Source organism: Manis javanica, chromosome 10 (genome assembly GCF_040802235.1).
Source record: "Manis javanica isolate MJ-LG chromosome 10, MJ_LKY, whole genome shotgun sequence".
Lineage (NCBI taxonomy): Eukaryota > Metazoa > Chordata > Mammalia > Pholidota > Manidae > Manis > Manis javanica.
The window spans coordinates 81552553-81577997 of NC_133165.1; the positions used below are offsets into that span (position 1 = coordinate 81552553).

Here is a 25445-nt window from a genome sequence, read left to right on the forward strand (position 1 = left end):
CCTTCCTGACAGGCTGTCCCCCAGGCCCCTGAGGGAACCACAGTGTGAGAAGCATTCAGTGGGTGAGGAGCTTTGTGGACACTTCTGCTCCCATTCTCACCACCCCTCCGTCTTTAACCTGTCTCACCCCCACACAAGTGCACGTGTGAGCATGGACACACACAGACACACATAGACACACACACACACACACACACACACACACACACACACACACACACACACACACAGTCACAGCTGAGTCTGACAACTGATAGAGCTCTCCTGGATTTTCACAGCTCCTGATAGAATGAGCCCATCTCAGTCCCCTCTTCCCTCACCGAGTCTATCAGTGCATTTGATTCTAGATGTCCCAGTTACTCTGCTAATTCAAAGGAATAAAAGAGAGGTGCAGAGAATGTTTCTCTCTAGTTTGTCAGAAGACTGCATCTGATCTTCCTGGGCAGAGAGGCAGGGAGGCAGGCTGCCCAGCAAATTCTATCAGAGCATCATTTCTTATATATGCATATTCTGTTACCAGAGCACAGGGAACATGTGAATGAATAACAAAATAGTCCTCAGTGACCCAGTTTCTTAAGTTACTAATGAACTGGTGGTAGTCTAACCAACAGTGTGAAAACACACGAGGCAGTGGAGACAGTGTCCTCAGAGACACTGAGGGTGGTTTGACGTCATCTAAATTCTGTTTCGATTTCTTTGTTGAATCTCTATATTTATCCTAGAATTATGCACTGTGTTTGACACCATATATGATATATTATTTATCTTTCACATCAATCTTAGGTAAAGTCAAAGAACAAAACTATCCTCATTTTGCCAAGGAGGAAACTGAGGAGCAGAGAAATGAAGTTCAGGATGCCCTGCCTGTGGCAGTGCAGGTTTTGAACAAAAGGTGGTGCTTGTCCCTATATTCAGGACACTGACCGTGTATGAAACTTTCTAACTCTTCTAACGCTACCTGTTATTCATTTTCATCCTCTCTCCTTCTACCTATGAGTTTTCAGGTAGGCAATTAAACAACCTACTTTCAGTATTTGAAGCAAAGGAGAGTTTTGCATCTGAAGCACTGGATAAACCATTGTCTGAAGCCAGAACAAGTTTATTGTTTTGTTAGGGCCGATTACTGCCCAGTGAACTTGAACAAAGCTTTTTTTCACTATCCTTTCTGTCATGTCTGCACATTTTCACTCTTGCACTCATGCTGTTCCTTGTGTCAAATGAGGGAGCAGAGGTGTGTTCCTGCTGCCTCGACTGGAACAGGTGTGTCTGCTGTCCCTTTACACAGTCCACTCACTACTCCTCTGCTGAGGTTTGTTGCGCAGACTGGCCAAGTCACATCACGTCTCTGTCACCCCACTGTTGGCACAGTGATTGAAAATTTTCCCTGGCAGGAGGAGTATTCTGAGAAGTAAGGACTTATGCCTCTGTAATCACAGTAAATTTTTGAAGAACATCCTGATGGGGTGTAGCAGGGACTGGTAATTTCCTGTCTGGTGTGTTTCTTCCCTGATCCATAGCAACTGAACCACAATTTTATTCAGGATGCACAGTGCCTGGATAAAATACTGTACCCAGTCACCCTTATAACTGGCATGGTTGTGTGACTAAGTTTATGGCTAATGATGCATGTTACAGTGATTTTAATAAATTATCGCTACAGAGCCATAAATTCCCCTGTAAATAATGGTTTAGCTCCCTCCCACAAATTTTGCTATTTGTCTTCTAATAATGGGTGTTTCTAGGAAAATTTGTTATTGATTTCTAATTTAATTCCATTTGGCCAGGTAACATACTTCGTATTAGGATCGCTTTAAAAAAAAAAACTGATCATTCTTAGCTTTATTTTATTTAATTTTATCAACTGTGCTATTTTTGGGTCTCTGTATTTATCTCCTCATTAAAGGTTGTATTTTCCTGCTTCTTCTCACATGTGGTGAATTTTCATTATGTCAGGCAGTATGAATTTACCTTCTTGAAGGTCAGATATATTTCTATCCCTGTAAAAGTTCTTTAGGCTTCTTCTGGCATCATTTACATCACTTGGAGACAAGTTTGTCCTTTTAGTTTCTGTGTTAGTCTGTGTTACACTGGACCAGAGCAGTGTTTAGCCTAGATTTCTTTCCTCAAAACTGAGACACATCTTTATGAATTATACCTAGTAAATTATGAGATTTTAAATTCTGTTTGGTGAGAATAGGAACCTTTTCCATTCTTTGGGGTGTTCAGAATTGCAGTCTTTGCTGGTGAATCTTACTGTAGGTAATTTCCCTACATGTGTATGCTCAGCTGAATGCTCATGGTGGGGTGCCTTTAGGTCACCAGACGTCTCCCTCCGTGCTTCTCCCACCTCTCAGCGCTCGTTCCTGTGAACTTCAGCCTCCCTAGACTGTCCCCTATGCTTCCTGCACGCTGGCAGACTGATGGGATCTCTATGAGTCCCTGCCTGTACTGCCTCCAGGAAGCAAACTGAGGTATCCTCGCTCAGGTATCACTGTCGTTCACTGCTTGATGTCAGATATTTGTAAAATGTTAGTTTTATATATTTTGCTTGAATTTTTACTGTTTTAAGTTAAGGGGCCACATATGCTCCCAGTGACTCCATTTCAGGTTGAGCCTATCTTCCTAGGCTCTTTTCCTCATATTTAAACATTGTCTAAAGGTCCATATTTTTTAATATCTAGAATGACTGATAATCTTCACTTGCTGCTGTACTGAATATTCTGTATATTCCGATAAAATTTCTTTTTTTTGGTTATGATTAATTTTTGCCTTCCCCTCAAAGTTCAGCAGCATGTATGCTTGGTTCCTCATCGTGTGAAGTGAGTAGCGCTCTCTGCTGCCTGATAGGATTGGTTATCATTTGGGGGTGGGTGTTGGCGGGCGGAATAGCAGGGAAGGCCTTCAGGAGATGAGGTGCCATCTGACATCCTGCAGTCTGGCTTAGACATGAGTCCAGCACATAGTAAGTGTTAATTTGCAGAAATATCCGTCATGGTGTGCAGCCCTCCTGGGAGGAGATGGGTTTACTGGCCCTTGAAAGTGTGCTGCCCTGTGGTTTGCTTTTACCAAGTGGCCACACTTTTATGGAACGTTTTAGAAGAAAATGAGGAAAATAAGAAGTGTAGCTTTTGTTGATTATTTCTGAGTTTCTGGTGACCTTGGAGAAAGAAACATGATTATCTCAGGGTTTTAAATTCCTATCTCAAGGTATGAAAGATGTCAGAAAACGATGACTTCCTTAAAAGAAGTCAGTGTCTCCTGCACCTCCTACAGGACTTCTTGAAAGCAACCCAAGTTTAGTTTGCTGAATAAATTAATTTCAATGCAAATTGAATTTACAACCTCTAGAGTTTGCTAGAGGACACAATGAGTGTGTAGATTCCATTGAAGTTCCAGAGAAGCATACACTTATATCCTGTCTCAAGGGTTTGATCTCTTCTTGCCTGAAGAGCCTACAATCACCTACTTGGAGGCAGTTTTCTTGCAGGAGAATGCTGAACCTGTTGAAGACCCACCCCCACATTATCTCCTTGCTTAGAGTCCAGTAACCAGATTCATCAGGGCATCAGGTACACAGTATGAGCGGGAATAGACTCCAGGGCATCAGGTACACAGTATGAGCTGGAAGGAGGTTCCACAGACACCAAAAGGATTTTAAAACAGCTAATTTATACGAACAGAAACCTGAGGAATATCTGTGGGAATGGGTCATAAGAGTTTTGGAATCAAGGTAAGATGAGAAGTAACATTGAACTGGGATAAATTTACTGATGTGAAAAAAATATTATTCAGGTTTAAGAAAAGAGGGAAATCCTGCTATTTTTGAAAATATGGATGGACATTGAGGGCACTATCATAATTGACAGAAGTCAGATAAAAAGATAAGTAGTATATGATATCACTTGTATGTGGAATCTAAAAATGTCAAACACATAGGAACAGAGAACAGATTGATGTTTGGCAGAATCAGGAGGTGGGGTGTGGGAAATGAGTAAAGGTTGTCACAAGATGTAAACATTCAGTTATAAGATAAATAAGTTCCAGAGATGTAATGTTCACATGTTGACTATAGTTATGAACACCTATTGTTTAATTGAAACTGCTAATAAAGTAGATCTTAAAAAATTTATCATTAGAAAAAAATTGTAACTATGTGAGGTGATGGATATTAATTGAACAATGTGGTAATGATTTCCCAATATACATGTACATTAAATAATTATGTTCTATACCTTAGACTTATACAATATGTCAATTATATTTCAATAAAACTGAAAAAAGTAAAGGACTGTTATGCCAAAAATACAAAAATGAGAACACTATGAAAAATTCCACTTTAAAAGCAAGTTAGTGTAATTCAATAGTTTCTCCTTAGTCTGTAGATGGTGGTTTGAATAACAAAACATTATAAATTACTTACATTATTCTTAAGACAGTTGATGCTTGACCAGGAAGGAAAACTGAGACAAATAATTTCTGCCCCAGACAATCTATTAATTTAAAGAAATGAGTGGACTAAAATACAGCCTAAATTTTTACTGTCTATTTGTATTTTAGACATAATGATGAGGTGTTGTTCGGACTTTATGAAAGTGTATATTCATGCTCAATTAGGAAAGGGAACCACTATAAAAGAAGTTTTATTTGAATTAAGACTGTAATGCTTACTTAAGTCTGTGATTCTAAGAGTAATAAAAAATAAATTTTGATGGTTAAGCAGACTGTAATTTCAGTATTGTAGTGTCGACTTGAATTGTTGAAGACCCATGGAGATGTGCTATTATTGGATAAAATATTTATATGTATATGTTTTCAACTTTTAAAGAATTCTTAGTTTCCTAATTCTTTGAAAGAAAGGCCATCTTTTTTATTGAGTCCTTGAAGGCTTGTTTGACTTGCTTGTTCCGTAGAGTATAAATGAAAGGGTTCATCAGAGGGATGACTGACGTGTTGAGCAATGACACCACCTTATTCATGGCCACGCCTTCCTTTGCTGGTTTCATATAAATGAAGATGCTACTTCCATAGGTGATGGAAACTACAATCATGTGGGAAGAACAGGTGGAGAAAGCTTTTTTCCTTTGCTGAGCTGAAGGGAGTCTTAAAATAGTCTTGATGATGTATGTGTAGGACACAGCTACACAGACTAATGTGAAAATGAGGGTCAGCACAGCCATGACGAGGGCAAGCTGCTCTATAAATTGAGTGTCTGAGCACATAATCTTCAGAAGAGGAAATGCATCACAGGCAAAATGGTCAACGAGATTGGAGTTACAGAAATCCAGCTGAACTCCTAGGCTAAGTGGGGGGAGTATGACAATTAACCCAATCAGCCAACACAAAAGGACAAGAATGGTGCAAACGCTGTCACTCATGATGGTGGTGTAGTGCAGGGGCTTGCAGATGGCCACGTAGCGGTCATAGGACATGGCAGTTAGGAGAAAAAATTCTCCTGCCCCAGTTAGGATGAAAAAATATAATTGGACAGCACAAGTGTTAAAGGTAACCCTTCTGTCCCCAGTTGTCATGCTATACAGGAATCGAAGAACACAGACAGTTGTAAGTACTATTTCTAAGATGGAGAAATTCCGAAGGAAAAAGTACATGGGTGTTTTAAGGTGAAAGTCCACCAGAGTGAGCACAATGATGAGATTTCCAGCAACAGTGAAAATGTAGGTGAGAAACAGAAATACTGAAAGAAAAACCTGTAGATGTGGGTCATCTGTTAATCCAAGTAGAATGAATGTTATTGCAGAATGATTTTTCATCACCGTCTTCAGATATGTAATGAGTCTCTATTAATAAATCATAAACTCTGAACCTGAGGAATAAGATGTAAAAATAATATTCAATAAGCTGCATAGAGGAAAGGAGCCAAGCAAGTCAGGAGAAGCACATTTTTTACCTTTACTGCATCATCCATAATCTGATGTAGAAGTGACTGCGTTTTTTGCATTTCCCTGGGCTCTGCTTTACCTTTGTCTTCACAGTTTGTTTCATACAAAATATCCATCTGATGTTTCATTTTCACTAGTTACAGGGAAAATTTTGAAATATATAGAAAATGCCACAAGCATATCACTGTCCCCTGAGATTAGGGCAGCTGTCATGGTATCTCGACTCCTCAGTGTAGAGTAGGAGATCCATAAATGTTAATAAGTAGGAAAATATCTGTATAAAAATTTTATTTTCTCATCTGTCAGAACAGCGTATCAGTAAATCATTCTCACACCCTCAGCAATATAATACCGCCAAGACTTAGTTGTATTATATTCCATGTTTTGCAACACTTGTTCTCTGCAAATAACTCCTTAATCTCCTCAATATCCTAAAGGAGCCTTTACTGTTTGGGTGGCCTGGGAGCAGTACCACAGAGTTACTGTGAATTTCCTGTGTCCCATGCATCTCCAGGATTTCTTCTTTGGTATCCTTTTATGTTAATATGATGAATTATTCAGGTATGTGTCCCTCCCACATATCAGTTTGAAAAACATCTGCTTTGCTTCCTTTCCTGAATTCCTGTTTCAATTTCATTGTGTTTTCTAACATTCCACAGCACAAGCCCTCCCAGATTCTGACAAATGGTGTGTTCTGATGGTGTTCCTAGGGAGAACCATATACTCTCCTTAGGCTTCCCTGATCCTTAGGTCCTGTGATATAGGTAAAGATACTTCATCTCCCAAGTGCCTTCCAAAGCTACTTGCTAGCTCTATTAATAAAAATTCTGTATCCTCCAAGATGGACTGACAAAGGTGAATACCACTTGGGGAAAGTGTTGTCTCCTTTGCCGTGATTCCTTTCTGTGGGACTCACTTTGTGCATGGGGATGTCCCTCACCATCGCTGCCTCTGTCACTGCTTCAGGGCACCTCTTTGCTCCTCAGTGCTCTGGCCCAAGGATAGACCAGACTGGGCCCAACAGTTATTATCAGGCATTAATACTTAACAAGGATTAAATATGACATGGAACAGAAGTAAAAAGGGCTATTTGGTGTGGATATTCTTAAAAGCTGAAAAATCACAGTCTATCCTTGTGAGTTTCCCTACAGGACCACCTCTCCATGTGGCTCCTTTTGAGGATCATGTCAAAGAAGCCATTTTACCACCTTCCAGGAAACCACTGAGTATTTTTTCATTTCTTGTCTTTTCTTCCTATTCACTTACCTTCCCAATGATTAGGGCAATGTTGTACTTGTAAGAAGTGTCAGAGCTGGCATTTGTTCCAGGTCAAGGTCAACCTAAAGTTTAAGCTATAATTTTAGGATTTGGGGCAATTGCTCATCCTTAATCAATTCATATAATCACGAATTAGTGAAAATGTTAGCTTTTCAAATGTTTCCTAATCACAAACAGTATCTCTGGGGCATCTGGGTTTATTCAGTAAACAACTAGGCTGACATCTCCCCAAAGATATGCATTATTTTGTAATATGAATATTTTTATATAATGCTTTGAGATATTCCCTACAAAATGCCTTATGTGCTGTTTCCCTCTGCACTTGGGAAGGTATAAATTCTTTTCTATTGAAGAGAGCTGTCACAGTGTGAGAGGGTTAATGAGCAGTTTCATAAGAAAATGCTGCTGGTCTGGGCTTATGGGATTATGAGTTTGCCTGAGCGTTACAAAATAAATAATGCATGATCATGCATAAATTACTTTCCTACACTAAGACTTGAGGGTTTTTGGAGAGCAGCCACACATCTTTCCAGTTAGTGCCTTTGATGTTCTTCACTTTAGCTCCCTCTTCCTGCATAACCCAACACCTTTGTGATGGCCCATACCCTGACCCCAGGCTTTATCACTGGATGGTACACCATGGCATATCACAAAAATACATGATCTTGTATCCTCAATTCAGAAGAAATGGCTGTACTGAGATTTGTAAATAAGTTCACATCATTGCTTGAATGGTAACTTGGTGAAAAAAATTTTTAGTACAAAGAAAATGTATTTCATACTAGAGCTTTAGGTCACAAATATTTAAATTCCTGATATTAAGGATAATTTTAAATTCTGGAAAGTTGCTATTTATTATTTTTCCCTTTAAGGAAAATAACTACTTGATTCTCCATTATGAATACATATTTACTCTGTGCATGTAGAACAAATAGAAAATTATAAGAAAGGAAAATCTCCTATAATCAAATCACAGCAGTCCATCATTATTACTACCTTATACTAATTTACAACCTGTTTGAAAATATGTCAATATGTCATGTAGTTATTTGCATTTTTTAAAGTAATGTTATAAATAACATTTGATATTTTCCTCACTTAACCTCACTTATTTCATTATTTTTAAAGCATTTATTTTATATTTTCCTCATGTTATTAAATATTCCTAAAAAACAGTACTACTTGCTCATCATATCCCAACTTGGAAGCAATAAAATGATACATTTTGTAGTTCTTATAGTGACCATTATGGTTGCTTCCATTTGTTACATAATAATATCTTAGTGGGCATTTTTGTATGTAAAATTTTTTGTCTTCATCATATTAATTTCTCATTTAGTAACTAATCAAAAATAAATATTGAATAAGGACTTCCCATACGTATTGTCAAAGTAGTCCCTGAAAAAATGTGCCCTAGTGGATACTCCTATCATTGGTAAGTAAAAACTTCTGTTGCCCAAAACATTGGAGTTTTAAGCATTATTATTATGGATACTATTTTAAATATATTTTAATGGGAAGCTAATCCTGATAGTTTTTTTCATTGATGTTTTTTTATAAGAGGTTATATCACTTTATTCTAAATGGTTACTTCACTTCCAGATCATCAGTCGTCTCTGTGTTTCCCTGATCTACAATGTTTTAAATCAATAACAGATACGTAGTTATTCACTGTTTATGTTACTGATTTGACTGAACACACCAGTAAAAAGAATAATAATATCAGAGACTCAAAAAACAGAATGCATTCTAACGTAATGAACATGGCAATACTACTACGGACTCCTTTAGGTGTGAGGCAGCCCAGTGGATGGGCTGGATATGTTCAAGGATCAGTTAACCGTTTAGCAGCATGTTTTAAATGGGTAGCTCTCTGTCTAAAGTTATTTCTAACCCTCGTATTCTAAGAGTCTTTAAAAAGGAAGACATATTTTTTTATATATATTTTTGGCCCCTTTCATTATACCATTATAACATGGCAGGGTCTACACTCTCCAAGCATGTACATAGCTGGTCTTATCCTTAATTCTGATCCATTCCAAGAGCACTGCTCAAGAGTCATGTTCAGACTCATTGTCATGTTATATAGAACAAAGTGGCAATTCAGATATTACTTTCCAAATCCTGTGTGAACATGAAGAAACTTCTTACACTCAGATTTTCTAGCAGAAAAATCTAATCTCATTGTTCTTACTCTGAGATGGGACTGCATTTACACCATTTCCATGGTTCCAATTCTCAAACCTTTAGACACATAAATGACAAAGGGTTCATTCATACTTACTTTGTGGTGGTTCTCCATTACTTTTTGAAATTTAACCCAAAGTTCCGTACTGGGTCTGAAAAACATTGGTTGCTACTGGCTATAATTTTGGGTTAAGTTTGTCATACTTCCAAGCCCCCCATACTCTTCCAGGCAGAGTGCCTGCAAATGCAGGGGGATGTGCAATGGTACCAAGAGGGGCACCATTTGCTTTTCTCATCAGCAAGTGTACGTGCAGGCAGACGAGAGCTCCTTTCTCACATTAAGCTATTAAATGATATTTCCCTGAATTCTGTGACTTGGAGACTGGTCAAGGGCAAATAACTGCTAGCAACTCCCCATGGCTGTTGGAGTGAGGATGGTCTTACCTCAGTGTGCAAAGAAAGGGGTTGCTCTATAAATATTCATTAGTAGAAATGGCATGTGCTCTGTTGGTTTCCTCTGCTTAAGTGCACAGGGAACAATTAAGTGAACAAACAAAAATGTCCTTGGTGATCCTTCAAACCACTAATGACTCTTCAGTGAAATTAAATTTGGCAAAAAAAAAACAGAGAAAAGAAAAAATAACCAGCACTTGTGGGGCAGTGTCCACAGAGTTAGAAAATACAAGCATAATAACATCTATTGCAGCAAAAAAAGAAAAAAGAAAATCAGATGATAAAATGGCAATTTATTCTTGTCACGTTGTCTTTACATTGTCTGTATGCTTGGGGTCATTGGATGATTTCTGTGATAGGTCACACTCAAATCTCAAATGATCTACTCAAGTCACTCCTCCCCAGTTATCTTATTATTAGTTTTTAAGATGTTCTAATACAATGATTAGGAGAATTAAAGTTTGTTTATTTTGTTTTACTGATCACATAGTTTATCCATGGGTCCTATTAAGATAGGACTATTTAGTATTCATTAACCCCTGCTGTAACTCAAGTACTGAGCTTTCATTTTCAAAACATGCAGAAACCTTGCTACATCTAAAGTTGTCATTAGCTTTTCAAAAATGCAGGACCTGGGTGCACTGTGCTCAGTATCCATCACTTTATCATAAGTGCAGGTCTCAGCCCCTCACTTCACTGTGCTCTGCAGTGTCAGCTTTCCTAAAGTCCTGTAGCTGAGAACTGAGAAGTCTGAGCTGGAGCCAGACACTCAATATGTGTATGTAACTTCCTGTGCTGGCTCACAGCCGGTCTCCCTATCCAAAATAAATATTAAAAATTCTATACCCCCTCACATCATCACAGCAATCACACTCACTGTGGAAAAGCCTTCAGATCTTTTATAAATGTGGGTCAGTTATTGAGAGCATGGCAGGCCCTGGACAACAGCTACACTGAGTTTCGACCATGGCAAAATAGAGCCTGAGGTGGGCAGGACAGACCCAGGGAAGCAGGGCTACGGAGACAGACGGGCCTGGAGAAACAGCGGCAGGGGCACATTCACGTGAGTCTGTGTCTGTACTTTCTGTGTAATCCTTTCATCTATTTTTCATACTACTGCCAATTTTGTTGTTTATCAGGAGTGTTTTTTGTTGATGTGGTCCTCTGCATTTCCTTACAAATTTAAGAATCATGCTGAAACACAAAAATATTTGCGAGGATTTTGATGGACTTTGTTAAATCAATGGATCAGCTGGCCAAATCAATTGCCAATTTGGTCAGTCAGGGTAACAAAATTTACATATTTAGAGAATTGAGTCTTCTAATCTATTAACATGGTGTCCACATACATTTATTTAGTTATTGTTTAACTTCTTTCAGTATTTATAGGTTTTCCTTTTGGGTGCACATGTATCTGTGTGTTTAGAATTATTGCAATTTACTCAATTACAAGTATTCATTGTTTTGGGATGTTGTTATAAAGGTATCCATTTCAAGTAGTTATCTTCTAATTTTTCACCCATAGGACTTAGAAGAAGAATTGACCATTGTATATTGACTTGTATCCATGAATGTTAAGTTGCCTTATAAATTTATTTTTTATTTTTTATTAAGGTACTATTAATATACACTCTTATGAAGGTTTCACATGAAAAAACAATGTGGTTACTACATTTACACATATTATCAAGTCCCCACCCATACTCCAGTGCAAGCACTGTCCATCAGTGTAGTAAGATTCCACAGAGTCACTTCTTGTCTTCTCTGTGCTGCACTGTTTTCCCCGTGATCCTCCACACCATGTGTACTAAACATAATACCCCTCAGTCCCCTTCTCCCTCCCTCTCCATATGCCGTCCCCCACTCCTCCCCTTTGGTAACCACTAATTCCTTGTTGGAGTCTGTGAGATTGCTGCTATTTTGTTCCTTCAGTTTTATTTCGTTGTACTCCACAAATGAGGTTAATCATTTGGCACTTGTCTTTCTCTGCCTGGCTTATTTCACTGAGCATAATGTCCTCCAGCTCCATCCATGTTGTTGCAAATGGTAGGATTTCTTTCTTTCTTATAGGTGAATAGTATTCCATTATGTATATGTACCACCTCTTCTTTATCCATTCATCTACTGATGGACACTTAGCTTGCGGCCATATCTTGGCTATTGTAAAAAAGTGCTGTGATAAACATAGGGCTGCATATGTCTTTTTGAATCTGAGAGGTTGTATTCTTTGGGTAAATTCCAAGGAGTGGGATTCCTGGGTCAAATGGTATTTCTATTTTTAGTTTTTTGAGGACGCTCCATGATAGCTTTAGTTAGCATCTCTATCATATCACATAATTATCACTTTTTTGTGGTGAGAAATTTTGGGGTTAGCAGTTTCGAAGTATACAATGCAATATTGTTGATTATAACTACTATGCTGTTCATGAGAGCTCCAGCACTTATTCATATTTTAATTGCAAGCTTATACCCTTTAACAACATCTCCCCATTTCCCCCGCCCTGACAATCTTCTGGTAACCAACATTCCACTCTCAGTTTCTATGAGAACTGATTGTCATAGAAACATTTTTAGATTGCACACATCAGTTATATCAGACAATATTGGTCTTTCTCTGTCTGATTTATCTTACTGAGCATAATGCTCTCAAGGTTTATGCATGTTGTCACAAATGGCAAACTTTCCTTCTTTCCTGAAGCGGAATAACATTCCATTGAATGTATGTAACACATCTTTTTTCATTCATCTGTTGCTAGACAATTAGGTTGTTTCCTATTTTAGCTACTGTGCATAATGCTGCAATAAACATGGGAGTGCATGTATCTTTCCAGCATCCTGTTTTCCCTTAGTATGTATAACCAAAAGAGGATTGATGGTTCATGAGGAAGTGCTGTTTTTAATTTTCTGAGCACCATCCATACCATTTTCTATAATGACTGACCAATTTATATTCCCACAAGAAAAGGGTTTCCTTTTCTTGGCATCCTTACCAACATTTGTTTTTTTTTTTTTTTCGATGACAACTTTTCTAACAGGTGGGAGGTGATAGTTCATTGTGGTTCTGATTTGCATTTCCCTTTCCCTGATTTATGATGTTGATCATCTCTTCAAATACCTGTTAGCCATGTGGATGTCTTCTTTTAAAAATGTCTTTGTAGTTCATCTGCCCATTTTTTAATTGGATTTTTTAAAATTTTTTGTTATTGTTATTGAGTTGTATGTGTTTCTTATGTATTTTGGAATTTTTGAGGATCATCCATACTGCTTATCTGGTTTATCTGGTATGGTTTGCAAAAATGTTCTCCTGTCCAGTAAGTTGTCATTTCAGTTTTTGAAGGTTTCCTTTTGTGCAAAATTTTCTTTGTTTGATGTCAGATGAGTAAGTTTCACTTTTATTTTGTCTTTTTTACTTTTGCTTTTGTTACTGTTTTTGTGTCATATCAAAAATATTATTCCCAAGACTAATGTAAAGTAGGTTCTTCCCTATATTGTATTCTAGGTGTTTTACAGTTGCAAGTTTTTTATTCATGTCTTTAATCCATTTCCAGTTAATTTTCATGAGCTGTGTATGACGTGGTCCAATTCCGTTTTTCTGTATGTGGTCATTCAGTTTTCCCAGCACTATTATTTAAAAGATTCCTTTCCCCATTGAGTGTTCTTGACTTCCTTGTCAAATAATGTATTTGGAAGTTTATTTTTGGTTGTGTATTCAGTTCCACTGGTCTATGTGTCTGTTTTGATGGCAGGACTATAGTGATTTAACTGTAGCTTTGTAGTATAGTTTGAAATCTGCAAGTGTGATATCTCCATCTTTACTGTATTTTCTGTAGATTGCTTTGACTGGTTCACAGATAACCATTACAGGTTAATATTGAAATATTTATTTTTATTAAATAGTAATATATACTAAACAAATATTATTTGTCATTAAATATTAAGTGTTTAATAGTAAATATTCTATTAAGTATTAATACAATGATAAATATTAGGCAAAAATAATTTAAAAATTCAATAGCATGATTAATTTAGAAAAACAAAGTATACAGGATGTGACAAATGTGAGGTGTGATCAGAAAAATATAAATTTTTTGTGAAATGTAACATGAGATTCTATGTAAAGAAAATAGCATGAACACAATTAAAGACCAACAAAAAAGTGGTAAAATATTTGCGACGCACACAACAATTAGGTTGTTAATACATAAGAAGTAAAAAAATTAATGCTCAGTTCTAGTAAATATTGTTAGAAGAAAAATATCTTTGTACAAAAACATATTCTGCATCAAAACTGAAGGTTGATTGAGAAAGAATCATAAATTTATAATAAAAATTATAGAGTAATAAAATTAACTTCAGATAGTCACTATTTTTATAGTAGTGAAAGTTTTTACAGAAATCACAAAGTTTCAACTGTTAGGATTGATTTCTAATTATATATCACATAAATATTAACATAAATATGACATACTCCCCATATGACTATACAAATTTATAGCTATTGAGATAAAAAGAACTTTTAGTATTCAATTATCAAAATGATTTGAAAAACAGCCCATAAGAGATGTTTCATATTTGTGAATAGACCCATTAATATGAATATGTTTACATAGGAAACTTATGGAAAGGCATAAAGGAGACATTAAGGGTGGTTTTTACCTTTAGGTTTAATTTTTCTATTTCTGCTATGTTAATTTATTAATAATAAGAAATACTTAAGGTAAAAATATGTTATCCAAGGAAAAAGGGGTAATTATATTCTGCAACAGCTATTAGCAGCTACAGATGTTATTGAACAAAAGGAGGAAAAGGTAGGCTTGCTCTTTTTCATTTGATTTTTATTTTGTGTAAAGTCCTGTGTTAAGCATTGCTGTGGAATCTTTAATTCTCTGAGGAGAGCATCCCCACTGCTGCCTATTTCAGGATCTTTGCCAAAAGGTTACACAAAACATTGATTAATAACATTGGTCGTAATTCACCTGGGACTTCTGTCCACATACAAGCCCATGCAAACCGTTACTCATCCTTCTAACCCTGGGGATGCTCAGGGATAAATAGCCAGCTTAAATCAATGTCTGTGGTCTTTGAAAGACGTAGAAAATTATCTTCTTTAAGAAACAGTTTGATATATTTTACAAAAGTGGAGAGATAGGAATAGTTAATTGAATTGTGGTAAAAAGGAACAAGAGTTTATAATTTTGAATTGATTGGAGACTTTGATAGGGCTGGATTTGTATATCAACAAATAGTAGGTCACCTAAAATAGATGAAATGAAGGGTTTCTAGAAGCAACCTTGAATTGGACATCACCTGATGACATAATTTACATTCCTGCACTCTCTAAAATGTTAAGTTTTCTAAAAGACAAAATAAGTAAACGTATAGTGTCAAACAATAGTGTCAAATTATTTACAAGATATTTAGGAGTGAGGACAAGGCTTAAAGTTTCCAGGGTTGTGTAAGGCACAGTTGTGCTAAGACTAAAGGAAAGAGACGTAGGTGGCCTCTATATGTTACCTTTTCTATATTGTAAGTCTATTAGTCTATTTAATTATTTTAATTTGTTAATCTATTGTAACTATTCATTTAATTTATTGTTAGCTGTGTGATGCTCACATTCTTGGGAATGCCTGGCTCATCCTAAAACAACAAACCAGGGTCATCCCTGCATCTCTTTACCAAAACCTGTAAACTCTTGGAGATTTACTATGGGAAATGGGCAGATGGTGAGTACAGAGTATCTCCCACTTCTGAAGAAAAGGACAACTTTAAAGCAATTAAGCGAAACCCTCACATAGCCAATTAATTAGAATTTATATACCAAATGATGTAGGTTTTTTCAATTTATTTATGTCCCTAACCAAGCATTGGTGAACAAATCATTTAGCACGCATTAATGTAGTTAGTTGGTGTTAGCTGAGGAATAATGACTAAGCAGTTGATGGTCCAAATCCAGAATTTAAAACTTTTAATCTCTGTTGTTACTATATTTTGGGCAGGTCTACTGAGGAAGCAGGAATTGAATCCATAAAAGGAAAGCTATTTCTCTGACAAACACAGGAAAAAAGTCAAGTAAATCTATTTTTGCCTTCATGCAGGTGTTACATAAATACTGAGTATATAGTCAGGTTATGTGTGACTTAGGAGCCACTCAGAACATTACTTCCACCAAAATAAAACCCAATGAGAATCTCCTAGATTACAGTAGGGATACAGCAAAAGTAAGAGTTGTAAGAGAAGTTTTAAAATAAATAATATAACTTGATCTAGGTCTGAGGGAAATATTACCTTTAATTAATTCTGTATTTTGGTACCCTATAGCTCTGTGGTTACTACATTAAACAAGACAAAAACTAATGTATCCAACAAATTTTTATATCCTCTATGAAGCACAATGTGTGACAAAAACCCATGAAAATTTCCTTATGTGGATTGGGAGATTTGGAAGAACTTCTCTGAAAAGTTCAAGTAGAAAAAAGGAACGAATCATGAAGAACCAGGAATTTGTCAGAATCAGCAAATGGATGGAGCTTGGGAGAGGGAAAAACCACGAATGATTAGATGAAACTTTCTCTGGACAGGTAGACCATGTAGGATGAGTTGTGCAGTGGAGCAGGGTCTTCAACTGTGTTGGTAGATGGATCTAGAAACATCTTGTGGCACAAACACATGTCACGTATTTTAAATTTATTCAGGAAAAAATGGTTATCAGCAGATAGTGACAGTAAACTTTTGCTTAGTGATGAGGGAAATATTCTTAAGGGGTGCAAGTGTGCTATGAACCAAACTATTCCAAAGTGCAAATTAAACAGATAGTGCACATTTAAAAAACTATCATGGAAAATAATGTTCTCCTTGGACTTTATTATTTAAAAGATCCATAAAAAGTATTTTTTCAAATACATGTCATGACTACTTTGTACGGTATAAAATGTATTAGGTGATTCGTGTATTTATTTTTAATGAGGTGCATTAGAAAATAAATTTTCAGAGAGCAGGGCACCTAAGGGTTATTAATATTTTATTCACATTTTTGTTTCAGATATACATATGTGAATATGTATCAGTGTGGGTGTGAGAATGTACAGTGGGCTGCTAAATGAAATGTCGATCTTACCATATGTTGAAGTGAAAACATTTGAAAGCCAGAATTCTAACCAATCTGATGATATGCTATTAACAGAGCTGAGAGTTTAAATTATTTTTAAAATTCATTAAGAAAAAATACATGTAAAATACATTGCTTGGCTTTTCTGAACAAAACTCATTGTAACACATTTTTCCCACCACCTTCTCCGATCTTAATCCCTCACTATTACATGCTGATTGGGCAAAGGTCAGGACCCAGGTATGAGAAATCACACATCTCTTACCAGTTTCATCCTTCTGGGATTGACAGACGACCTTCAGCTACAGATTCTGATTTTTATATTTCTACTGATCACATGTTGAGTATAACTGGAAATCTGAGCATCATCATCCTCACATTTGTGGATTCTCACCTTAAAACTGCTATGTACTTTTTTCTCCAAAATTTCTCCTTCTTAGAAATCTTATTAACTTCTGTGTGCATTCCTAGATTCTTGTACAGCTTATCAACAGGTGACAGGACTATTACCTATAATGCTGTGTGTGCCAACTATTTTTTACAGATGTTTTTTGCAGAAGCAGAATTTTTTCTCTTGGACACCATGTCCTTTGATCCATATGTAGCCATCTGCAAACCCCTGCATTACATGACTATTATGAACTACAGGGTCTGCAAGTGGCTCATCTTCTGCTGTTGGGTGACTACATTGTTGATCATACTGCTACCACTTAGCTTGGGACTGGACCTGGAATTCTGTGCCTCTAATGCCATTGACCACTTTGCATGTGATGCTAACCCTATGCTGAAGATCTCATGCTAAGATACATGGCTCATAGAGCAGATGGTTATTGTCTGTGCTGTGATGACTTTCCTAATGGCTCTGGTGTGTGTGGTTCTGTCCTACATGTACATCGTCAGAACAATTCTAAGACTCCCCTCTGCACAGCAGAGGACAAGAGCCTTTTCCACCTGCTCATCCCCCATTATCGTGGTTTCCATCACCTATGGCAGCTGCGTCTTTGTTTATATCAAACCTTCAGCAAAAGATAAAATGGCCATTAATAAGGGAGTGTCAATACTCACTACTTCCATTTCCCCCATGCTGAACCCATTTATTTACACTCTGAGGAACAAACAAGTGAAACAAGCTTTTCATGACTTAGTCAAAAGATTTATATTGTTCACAAGGAATTAGGGGAACATTGTTGTCCCGATCCCTAAACATATTTCCTTCAGTTTCTGTCTAATTTTGTTCTTTTCTGATCTAGATTTGGCCTTCCATTCAGTACTGATGCTGGTCAAGTCACCCCTTTCATCACCTTAGAAAGAAACCTCTTTGAGATTATAATCTTAGTGAATAAAAGTGAGAATAGGTGTTTCAGGAAATCGAAGCATGGCTTCACTCTTAACATTTCCTTACCAATGCTGAAAGGATTGGGAAATTTGTCTTAAAATATTAGTGCTATGGGGCACATCATTCCTCCAAATAAAACACACAAACAAAATACAAAACAAAACAAAAAAACTTATTGAAATAAGAAGAGACATAATATTGAAAAGAATGAATAATTTCTGTGTGCAAAAAGGAAATATTTTATACACCCAAGATATATTTTCATACAAAGAATAAGTATAAAATTTAGAATTTGAAAGAAGCATTTATTACTGAAGAATCTTTAAAACCACAAGATTCACATATTTTATTGACTGGATCCAATCCAATATGTAAGTTATTTAAAAAGTATGGAAGGGAGATCAATTAATTAATATGAAGAAAGAAATGCATTGGTTTTTCCTGTTAAAGATAAATCATTCCCTGAAGTTACATAAAAGAAATTGATATTGATGTACCAATTAAATTGTGAAATCTTGAATGTAGAGAATTTAAGCAAACAGATGGCACTGAGTCCGAGGAAACCAATATGGGGCTAAAAGAGTGATAAATTCATAACCAGTAAGCCAAGTATTCTGGAAATAAAGAAAAGAAATAGAACATAATGATAATACTAATATCACTGTGAAGATTTGCTCTTTTAATACGAAAAAAATGTGTCCAAATTATGCATCCATGGGGTAAGTAGAATTTTTCAGCCAGAGTTTCCAGAATTTCCCACCTGGCCTTAGGCGATTTTCATACCAGCATGTGTGTACAACAGCAGAGCCTCTGGTCAATCTGGGTCAAGGGGTGGAGAGACAATGGCCGTTCTCTCCTCCCCTCCATTCCTGATAACTAGTTGGTGTGGAGACACCAGTCTCCAAAGACCCGTCCATGGAGATCCCGATAGAAGGGATTGTCTGTGGGATAGAGTGTGAGCCACAGCCAGAAAGGACAGACGGAGTGAGGGCTGGCTAGCAAACTCAAGCAAGCTGTTGGCAATAAAATCTCTTTCCCAACCTGCCATTCCCCGTGTCCTCTTTTGGTTTCATCCGATTCATAGCAACTTGCCCAGGAGAGGGGAACCCCTTATCCCCAGAACCACAGCACCTAACAATGATTCCATAAAGAAAGATCAGCATTTCATTACTCATTATATTCTCTACCAACTTTAGCTTACATAGTGCAACATATGAAAACTTCCTTTGATACTTGTTCTCTTACCTCAAACCACTTCTCATATCACGGCCCAGGTAGGCTGGAACTTTTCCCTCATTTTTCAGCTTTCAAACTCCCAGGGCTCCCCAATTTAAATGACATTCCCACGAGGAATTTTTTGCTGACCTAGTCCTATGATTCCACCAACAGAACGACCAGGCCTGGGTTAGTCTGACTCATTCACGCTAGTGTCACCACTTACCTCCTGCTTTCATTCCTTGCCCTACCACAATTTCATGTTTACTTGTCTTTATTCTACTCTCAATGGCAAACGCCCCGGAGAATGTCTGCTTTATATGCCAATTCTAGAATCCTTTATGTCTGGCACCCAAACAAATACTAGTTGAATAAATGATAATTTTCCAATATGAGGTTTGAAACTTCTTATGATGCAAAATGAGAAATATGTGAGAACAAAAACCAAAGAAGTTATATTTGACATTAATCTGTGAACAAAAGATAATGAAAGGCATGGATATAAGTAAAAATTCTGTTAAAATAATTATTTCTAAATATGTGAAGGAAATTAAATGCAAGCCAAAATTTGTTGGAAATTTATAATATTGATTGGAACTCCAAGGGAATATTTTCCCAGCTGGGGGCAAAATACTGTCTCTCCACCCCTTGACCCAGATTGACCAGAGGCTCTGCTGTTGTACACACATGCTGGTATGAAAATGGCCTAAGGCCAGGTGGGAAATTCTGGAAACTCTGTCAGTCAAAAGGAGAAATAAAGTGGGAGAAACCTGTTAATTGCCTACAAGCAGTCATCCACTTCTGCTTGCCCAGGCTACAGAAAAAGGGACCCCACCAAATGTGTCCATTCCAGGTAGGCCCTGCTCCCCCATGTAATCATGTATTGCTATAGGTTGTACTACTTCTCTCCACCTCTTGGAAATACCTATTGATGTGGAGCTGCATTAAGGCCAGGTGAGAGATTCTGGAAATATTGCAATTTTACCCACAGCTCACCCTCCAGAAATCTCACATCACAATCTAATCTTTCCCCATCTTCCACAATGGCATATGTGGGAGAAAACTGGAGCATTGTAACCATACGAATAACATACATTAGCAATAACAGTAAAATCAAGAATATCCTCAAGCAGGAGGATTCAGCTAGTTTCAAAGTCTTGTGCAGACTAAGTCCATAGCTCACCCATTCCACAGGCAGGCAGTAGTTAAACAGGTAGGGAGTTCAGAGCAGTCATCATGCAGCAACTGCAGCTGGGGGCGGGTCGAGGCCACAGGGCCGGTAGAAGAAAATAACCTTAAGGATGATAAGATTCATCTTTTAATGATATCAGCATAAGCAAATCTTGTCCATCAGGCAGAATGCATGCAAGAGAGTGGTGCTGTGATAGGACAGTGGCAGGAATGGGGTCTCATCTTGGTCTAGTGTACCAGACTTTGAACCCCCACCCTGTGGAAGTTTTAGATGGGTCAATACATAGATAGGGCTACGGGAGGTACATGCACTGGCTATAAAGATAAAATAAAAACTCCTCTGATGCTCTTACCTCTCAGATGTTTTGGGTACACTAACGCAATATTTGGGTAACTCTGATGTTACAAAGGACAACAGAGGAGGCCAGCTTCCAGGCCATTTCCCCAAGGTGCCAGGAGGACCAGCATCACTGGTCCATGTGTTGAAATGTCCAAAGCCACATCCACTCAGCAGTCTCTGAGGTCTGACGCAGTTGGGGCTGGCAGCAGGGTGTTGCTCTGCCGGCCATATCCTGGCCTTGATAATTCCACGTTGGTTTGCACATACACTTGTGTAGGAGAGAGAGCAATGTGTGTTAGCATGTCCACAGGGCTCTAGGCTGCTTTTGGGGACCTCTAATTCAAACACCATAACACTGTCCATAAGCAAACTGACCAGCCCTGTAGACTACTGGTGTCTGACTTCAGGCCAAATTTCAACAGACCATTGTTCCTCTCTATCATGCCTGCCCTGGGTAGGGTTACATGGTAGATGAAACTTCCACTTTATTCCTAATTCTTACACCCATTCTTGTAACACATGCCCAGTAAAGTGGGTGCCTTGATTGCTCTCAATCACCTGCGGCTGGCCATAGGCTTCAAAGAGACGTTCTAGGCTCCTTTTGGTCATTTGCTGATCTGCACGATGTGCAGGAAAAGCAACGAAAAGTCCAGTAGCCATGTCCACACAAGTTATGGCATACCAATATCCTTCTGATATGGGCAGAGGCCCAATACAGTCTATCTGCCACCTGACATGATGCATTGGTCCCTTTACTATTGTCCCATGTTGTTGGGGACACAGTGTAAGTCCCTCTTAGAGCACAGAAGGCGCTCCTTCTGGGAACTTCTGACTTCTTCAGAGGTCAATGGCAAGCCCCACCAATGGGCTACAGCCCACATTATCTTGTACCCCACATACAAGAAACACTGATGTAACCATTGGACTACATCAGAGGCAGGCTTTGCTTTTAGCCAGTGCACCTGGACCAATGTGTCTGCTTCATCATTCCCTGGAGGTGCCAAAGGCAAATGGGCAGTCACATGATATACAGTAACTGTCATAGGCTGACTAAGGCCCATAGTTCTTGCCACAACCATTGCCCCCAAAGGAGATGGTGACCAAACACCCGGCTGGCATGGTACCATGTCGGTAACCACAGGGTCAAGCCCCAATAGATGGCTCAGCTCGCAGTGCAGACAATTATACGGGAGGGCTCCTGGATGATCCCTACTGCCCACAACTCAGACCACTGACTACTCTTCTATCTCCGTCCCCTATCTATATCATCTCAATCTTAGCATGGAAAGTCACAGCCCTCCACCTGGGGCTGTCTACAACTGGAGCTGTCTGTATACCAAGCATCTTCAGGCATAGGGGCTTTCCAATCCTTTTAAGGTCTTTGGCTACCACTGGCTTAAAAGCAAGTTCTTCCTGCTTTCCACTGATATAAGTCACTGGCCTCAATGAGTATCGGAGTTCTCCACTCAAGGGGCTAGTAGAATGAGTACTACACTGCTGTAAATGTGTGCCCCATTTGGCCAGTGTAGGCATCTGTGCCATGCCATTCCATGGCCTTTGGATACAGTATCATACCCACCCCGATATGGGATAGGTGTTTATTACCTTGGTTGGAGCTATTTCAGTGATGGGCTCTGTAGCCAGCAAGTCATGGTACAGAGTAGCCAGTTGCTTCTCTACCAAGCTGTACCAGGCCTCTGCTCCTTTGTATAGCTGTGAACAGAATTGAATAGGTTGGCGTGTCCACTGAAGCCGCTACTAAAGACCACATCCATAACTATCTTCAGTTACATGAACATCTAGCTCCCAGGGCCTTGGTGAGTCCATTACACTCAAGGCCTGTATGGCGTTGACTGACTGCTTGGCAGCAGTAAAATCACTCCTATCTTATGTACTTTCATATCAACCAGTATAAGGGCTTCAGAACTTGTGCCAAGTGCAGGATAAACACTCTCTAGTAGCCCAAGAGACCCAGAAACTCATGTAAGACTGCCACAGTGGTAGGGGTGTGGGAAGCCTGGACCTTGTGTATGACTACTTCAAGAATAACTTAGTTTTACCTGACCAGACAACCCCCAAGAATTTTACAGACAAATGAGGTCCCTGAACTGTGGTGCTGTTCACAGCCCATCCTTTCTCATGCAGATGTTGCATCAATCTAAGAACTTCTTAATCTGAAGGAGAATCAGACTAGGGCATAATATCATCAATGCAGTGATAAGACCACACTGTTTGCATTTTCTTCCATGTGGCCTAGTCCTGGGCTACAAGTCCATGACAGATGGTGGGACTGTGGAAGTATACCTGTGGAAGGACAATGAATGTCCACTGCCAGCCTTCTCCCATGAATGCAGACAGTTCCTGACTTTCCTGTGCTATGTCCATAGAGAAGAAAGCATTAGCAAGGTCTACACCATGATGGTACATGCCCAGCTCATGACTGATTGAGTTTCTGTAGAGTGGTTTCTATAGAGGGGACAGCAGCATGCAAAGGGATTTTGACTTTATTCAATTCTCTGTAGTTCACAGTCATTTGCCAGGAGCCATCCAGCTTTTTCACTGGCTACACTGGGGAATTAAAAGGACTATGAGTGGGCTTTATGATTCCCACCTTCTCCAACTCCTGTAAAGTTTCTCCAATTCTTTGTGTCCCCAGGCAATATATACTGCTCACTATTAGTCACCCACCAAGGTACAGGCAGAGCTACAGGCAGGTGCTTAGCATGTCCCCTCAGAACTGCCTTTACTACACATATGCTCAGTCTGAACTCACCTGCAGTGGTCCGTAACCACAGGCTCTGCAGGATATCTACCCCCAAAATATATTCAGGGATGGGAGAAATGTACACATATACTCCTTTGGAGGTTAATGCCTTATTCCCAATGTAATTTGGGCTTTCTTCACTCTAAATGCCTTATCCCTATTGCTATCTATCAAAGCAGGGGTCCTGGGAAAATGCTCAAAGTTGCCATAAATCAGGGAACACGCAGTTCCTGTGTCCACTAGCACCAGGACACATTGTACATTCACAGGGGACCAATGAATTGCTTATTCTGCATGTGGCCTCTGGTTCCCGCCATGTCCCCCAAGATGGGAACCTTGACCCATCCCTCAGTCTAACCGTAATGTCCAATTGTCCTCTTGTGGGGGTGATAGCCCAGGAAATCCTTAGTACTGTCCCCCGGGAAGTTTTTCAGGGGCACAGGCTGGGCATGAGGCCTTGACTCGGGTTTCCATGTCATGGACCTCAGCAGCTGGAACTGCTGCTCTGGCTGTAATTGGTGCCACAGTTCTAACAATATTCTGCTGGGCTTCCCATCAAGTTTTTCTTTCACAACCCTTGATTTTTATTAAACCAACTCACATCTGGGTCCTTGAGGCCTTCACGAGGCCTATCACACCTCTCCTTTCAGTTGTAGCCTGTATTTCCTTCCAGGCTCTGACCTCCCCATTTCAGCTAAAGTACAAGTAGCCTCAGTTTGGGTTGCCCTACGTTGCAGACGAGAATAGTCACTAGGGACACAAAGAGACATGGGGGAGCTGTATGCAGCACCAGATTTCTCATTCTGTGTTGCACAACTCCTCATCGGGGCTCTGGAGTCCATATTATAGAAGATATTTTTCATTCCCAAGTCACGTAACACCTGCTGGAGCTCTGCATAGGTTTTCCAGCTAGTGGGTAAATATGGTAAATTGCCCTGATTGGCCAAACTGCTCTCATGGCTGCTCTCAGAAAATCCAGAAGCACCTGAATCCCTGAGCCACCGCCAGAGGGAAGGGTGAGTCATCAGGAGGGCCCGACTACCCATTTCAGAACATGACATAACAATGTTTTCCACCCCCGTATCCCAGAGATGCAAAAGCCATGCACGCAGAGGTTCCAGTGTCTTCTGCTGAAACCTGATGCTCATGTCCCCCAGCTCATCAGGGTATAGGGGAGGAGAACGGAGTGCTCCACAGCCTGGGGAGGGGCAGCTCCTCCCTCTGAGGAGCCCTTGGTTGTTGCCTTTTTACTTTCCTAATTACAACGGGGCAGGTTTTTAATACGAGAGGAGCTAGTTCCTTGGTAGTGGCCTTGGCAACAGACGGACTCTCAGCCCCAGCCCCTCCCCCTCCCCCAGCATCTCCTCTACCATCTCTGGGGCTGTCATCACTGCTCTTTCCTCCCCCTCCCCCATGGCCTCCCTCAGCACAGCTGCTCCTGCTGCCTCATCCCTCGCTGCTAACGTATCTTCCAGGAGTACAACCTGCCTTATCAATAGCTGTCTCTCTTTCTTAAGGGCATCCTATAGATCATCACACAGTTCCCCCAAGCATCACTGAAGTGTCTCTTTCTCCTGAAACCCCCTTCCACTATCTCGAGAAACAGACACCCCACCATCCTGGCTGCTACACGACCCCTCAGGGCCTCTGAACAGTCTTCTATCTCATGAGGACTAATT

The 25445-nt window shown here is 39.1% G+C and overlaps 1 protein-coding gene, 1 long non-coding RNA gene and 1 pseudogene across 3 annotated transcripts in view; 2 read left to right on the forward strand and 1 right to left on the reverse strand.

The window, feature by feature from the left end:
• LOC118966879 (uncharacterized) overlaps positions 1-25445 on the forward strand; it is a 112712-nt gene that overhangs the window by 23097 nt on the left and 64170 nt on the right. The window lies entirely within an intron of this gene.
• LOC108407147 (olfactory receptor 6C2-like) lies at positions 3796-8089 on the reverse strand. Its single transcript, XM_073213422.1, has one exon. The coding sequence runs from the start codon at positions 5766-5768 to the stop codon at positions 4839-4841; it is 930 nt and encodes a 309-aa protein (XP_073069523.1). The 5' UTR covers positions 5769-8089; the 3' UTR covers positions 3796-4838.
• LOC108383618 (olfactory receptor 6C2-like) lies at positions 17163-18097 on the forward strand (annotated as a pseudogene).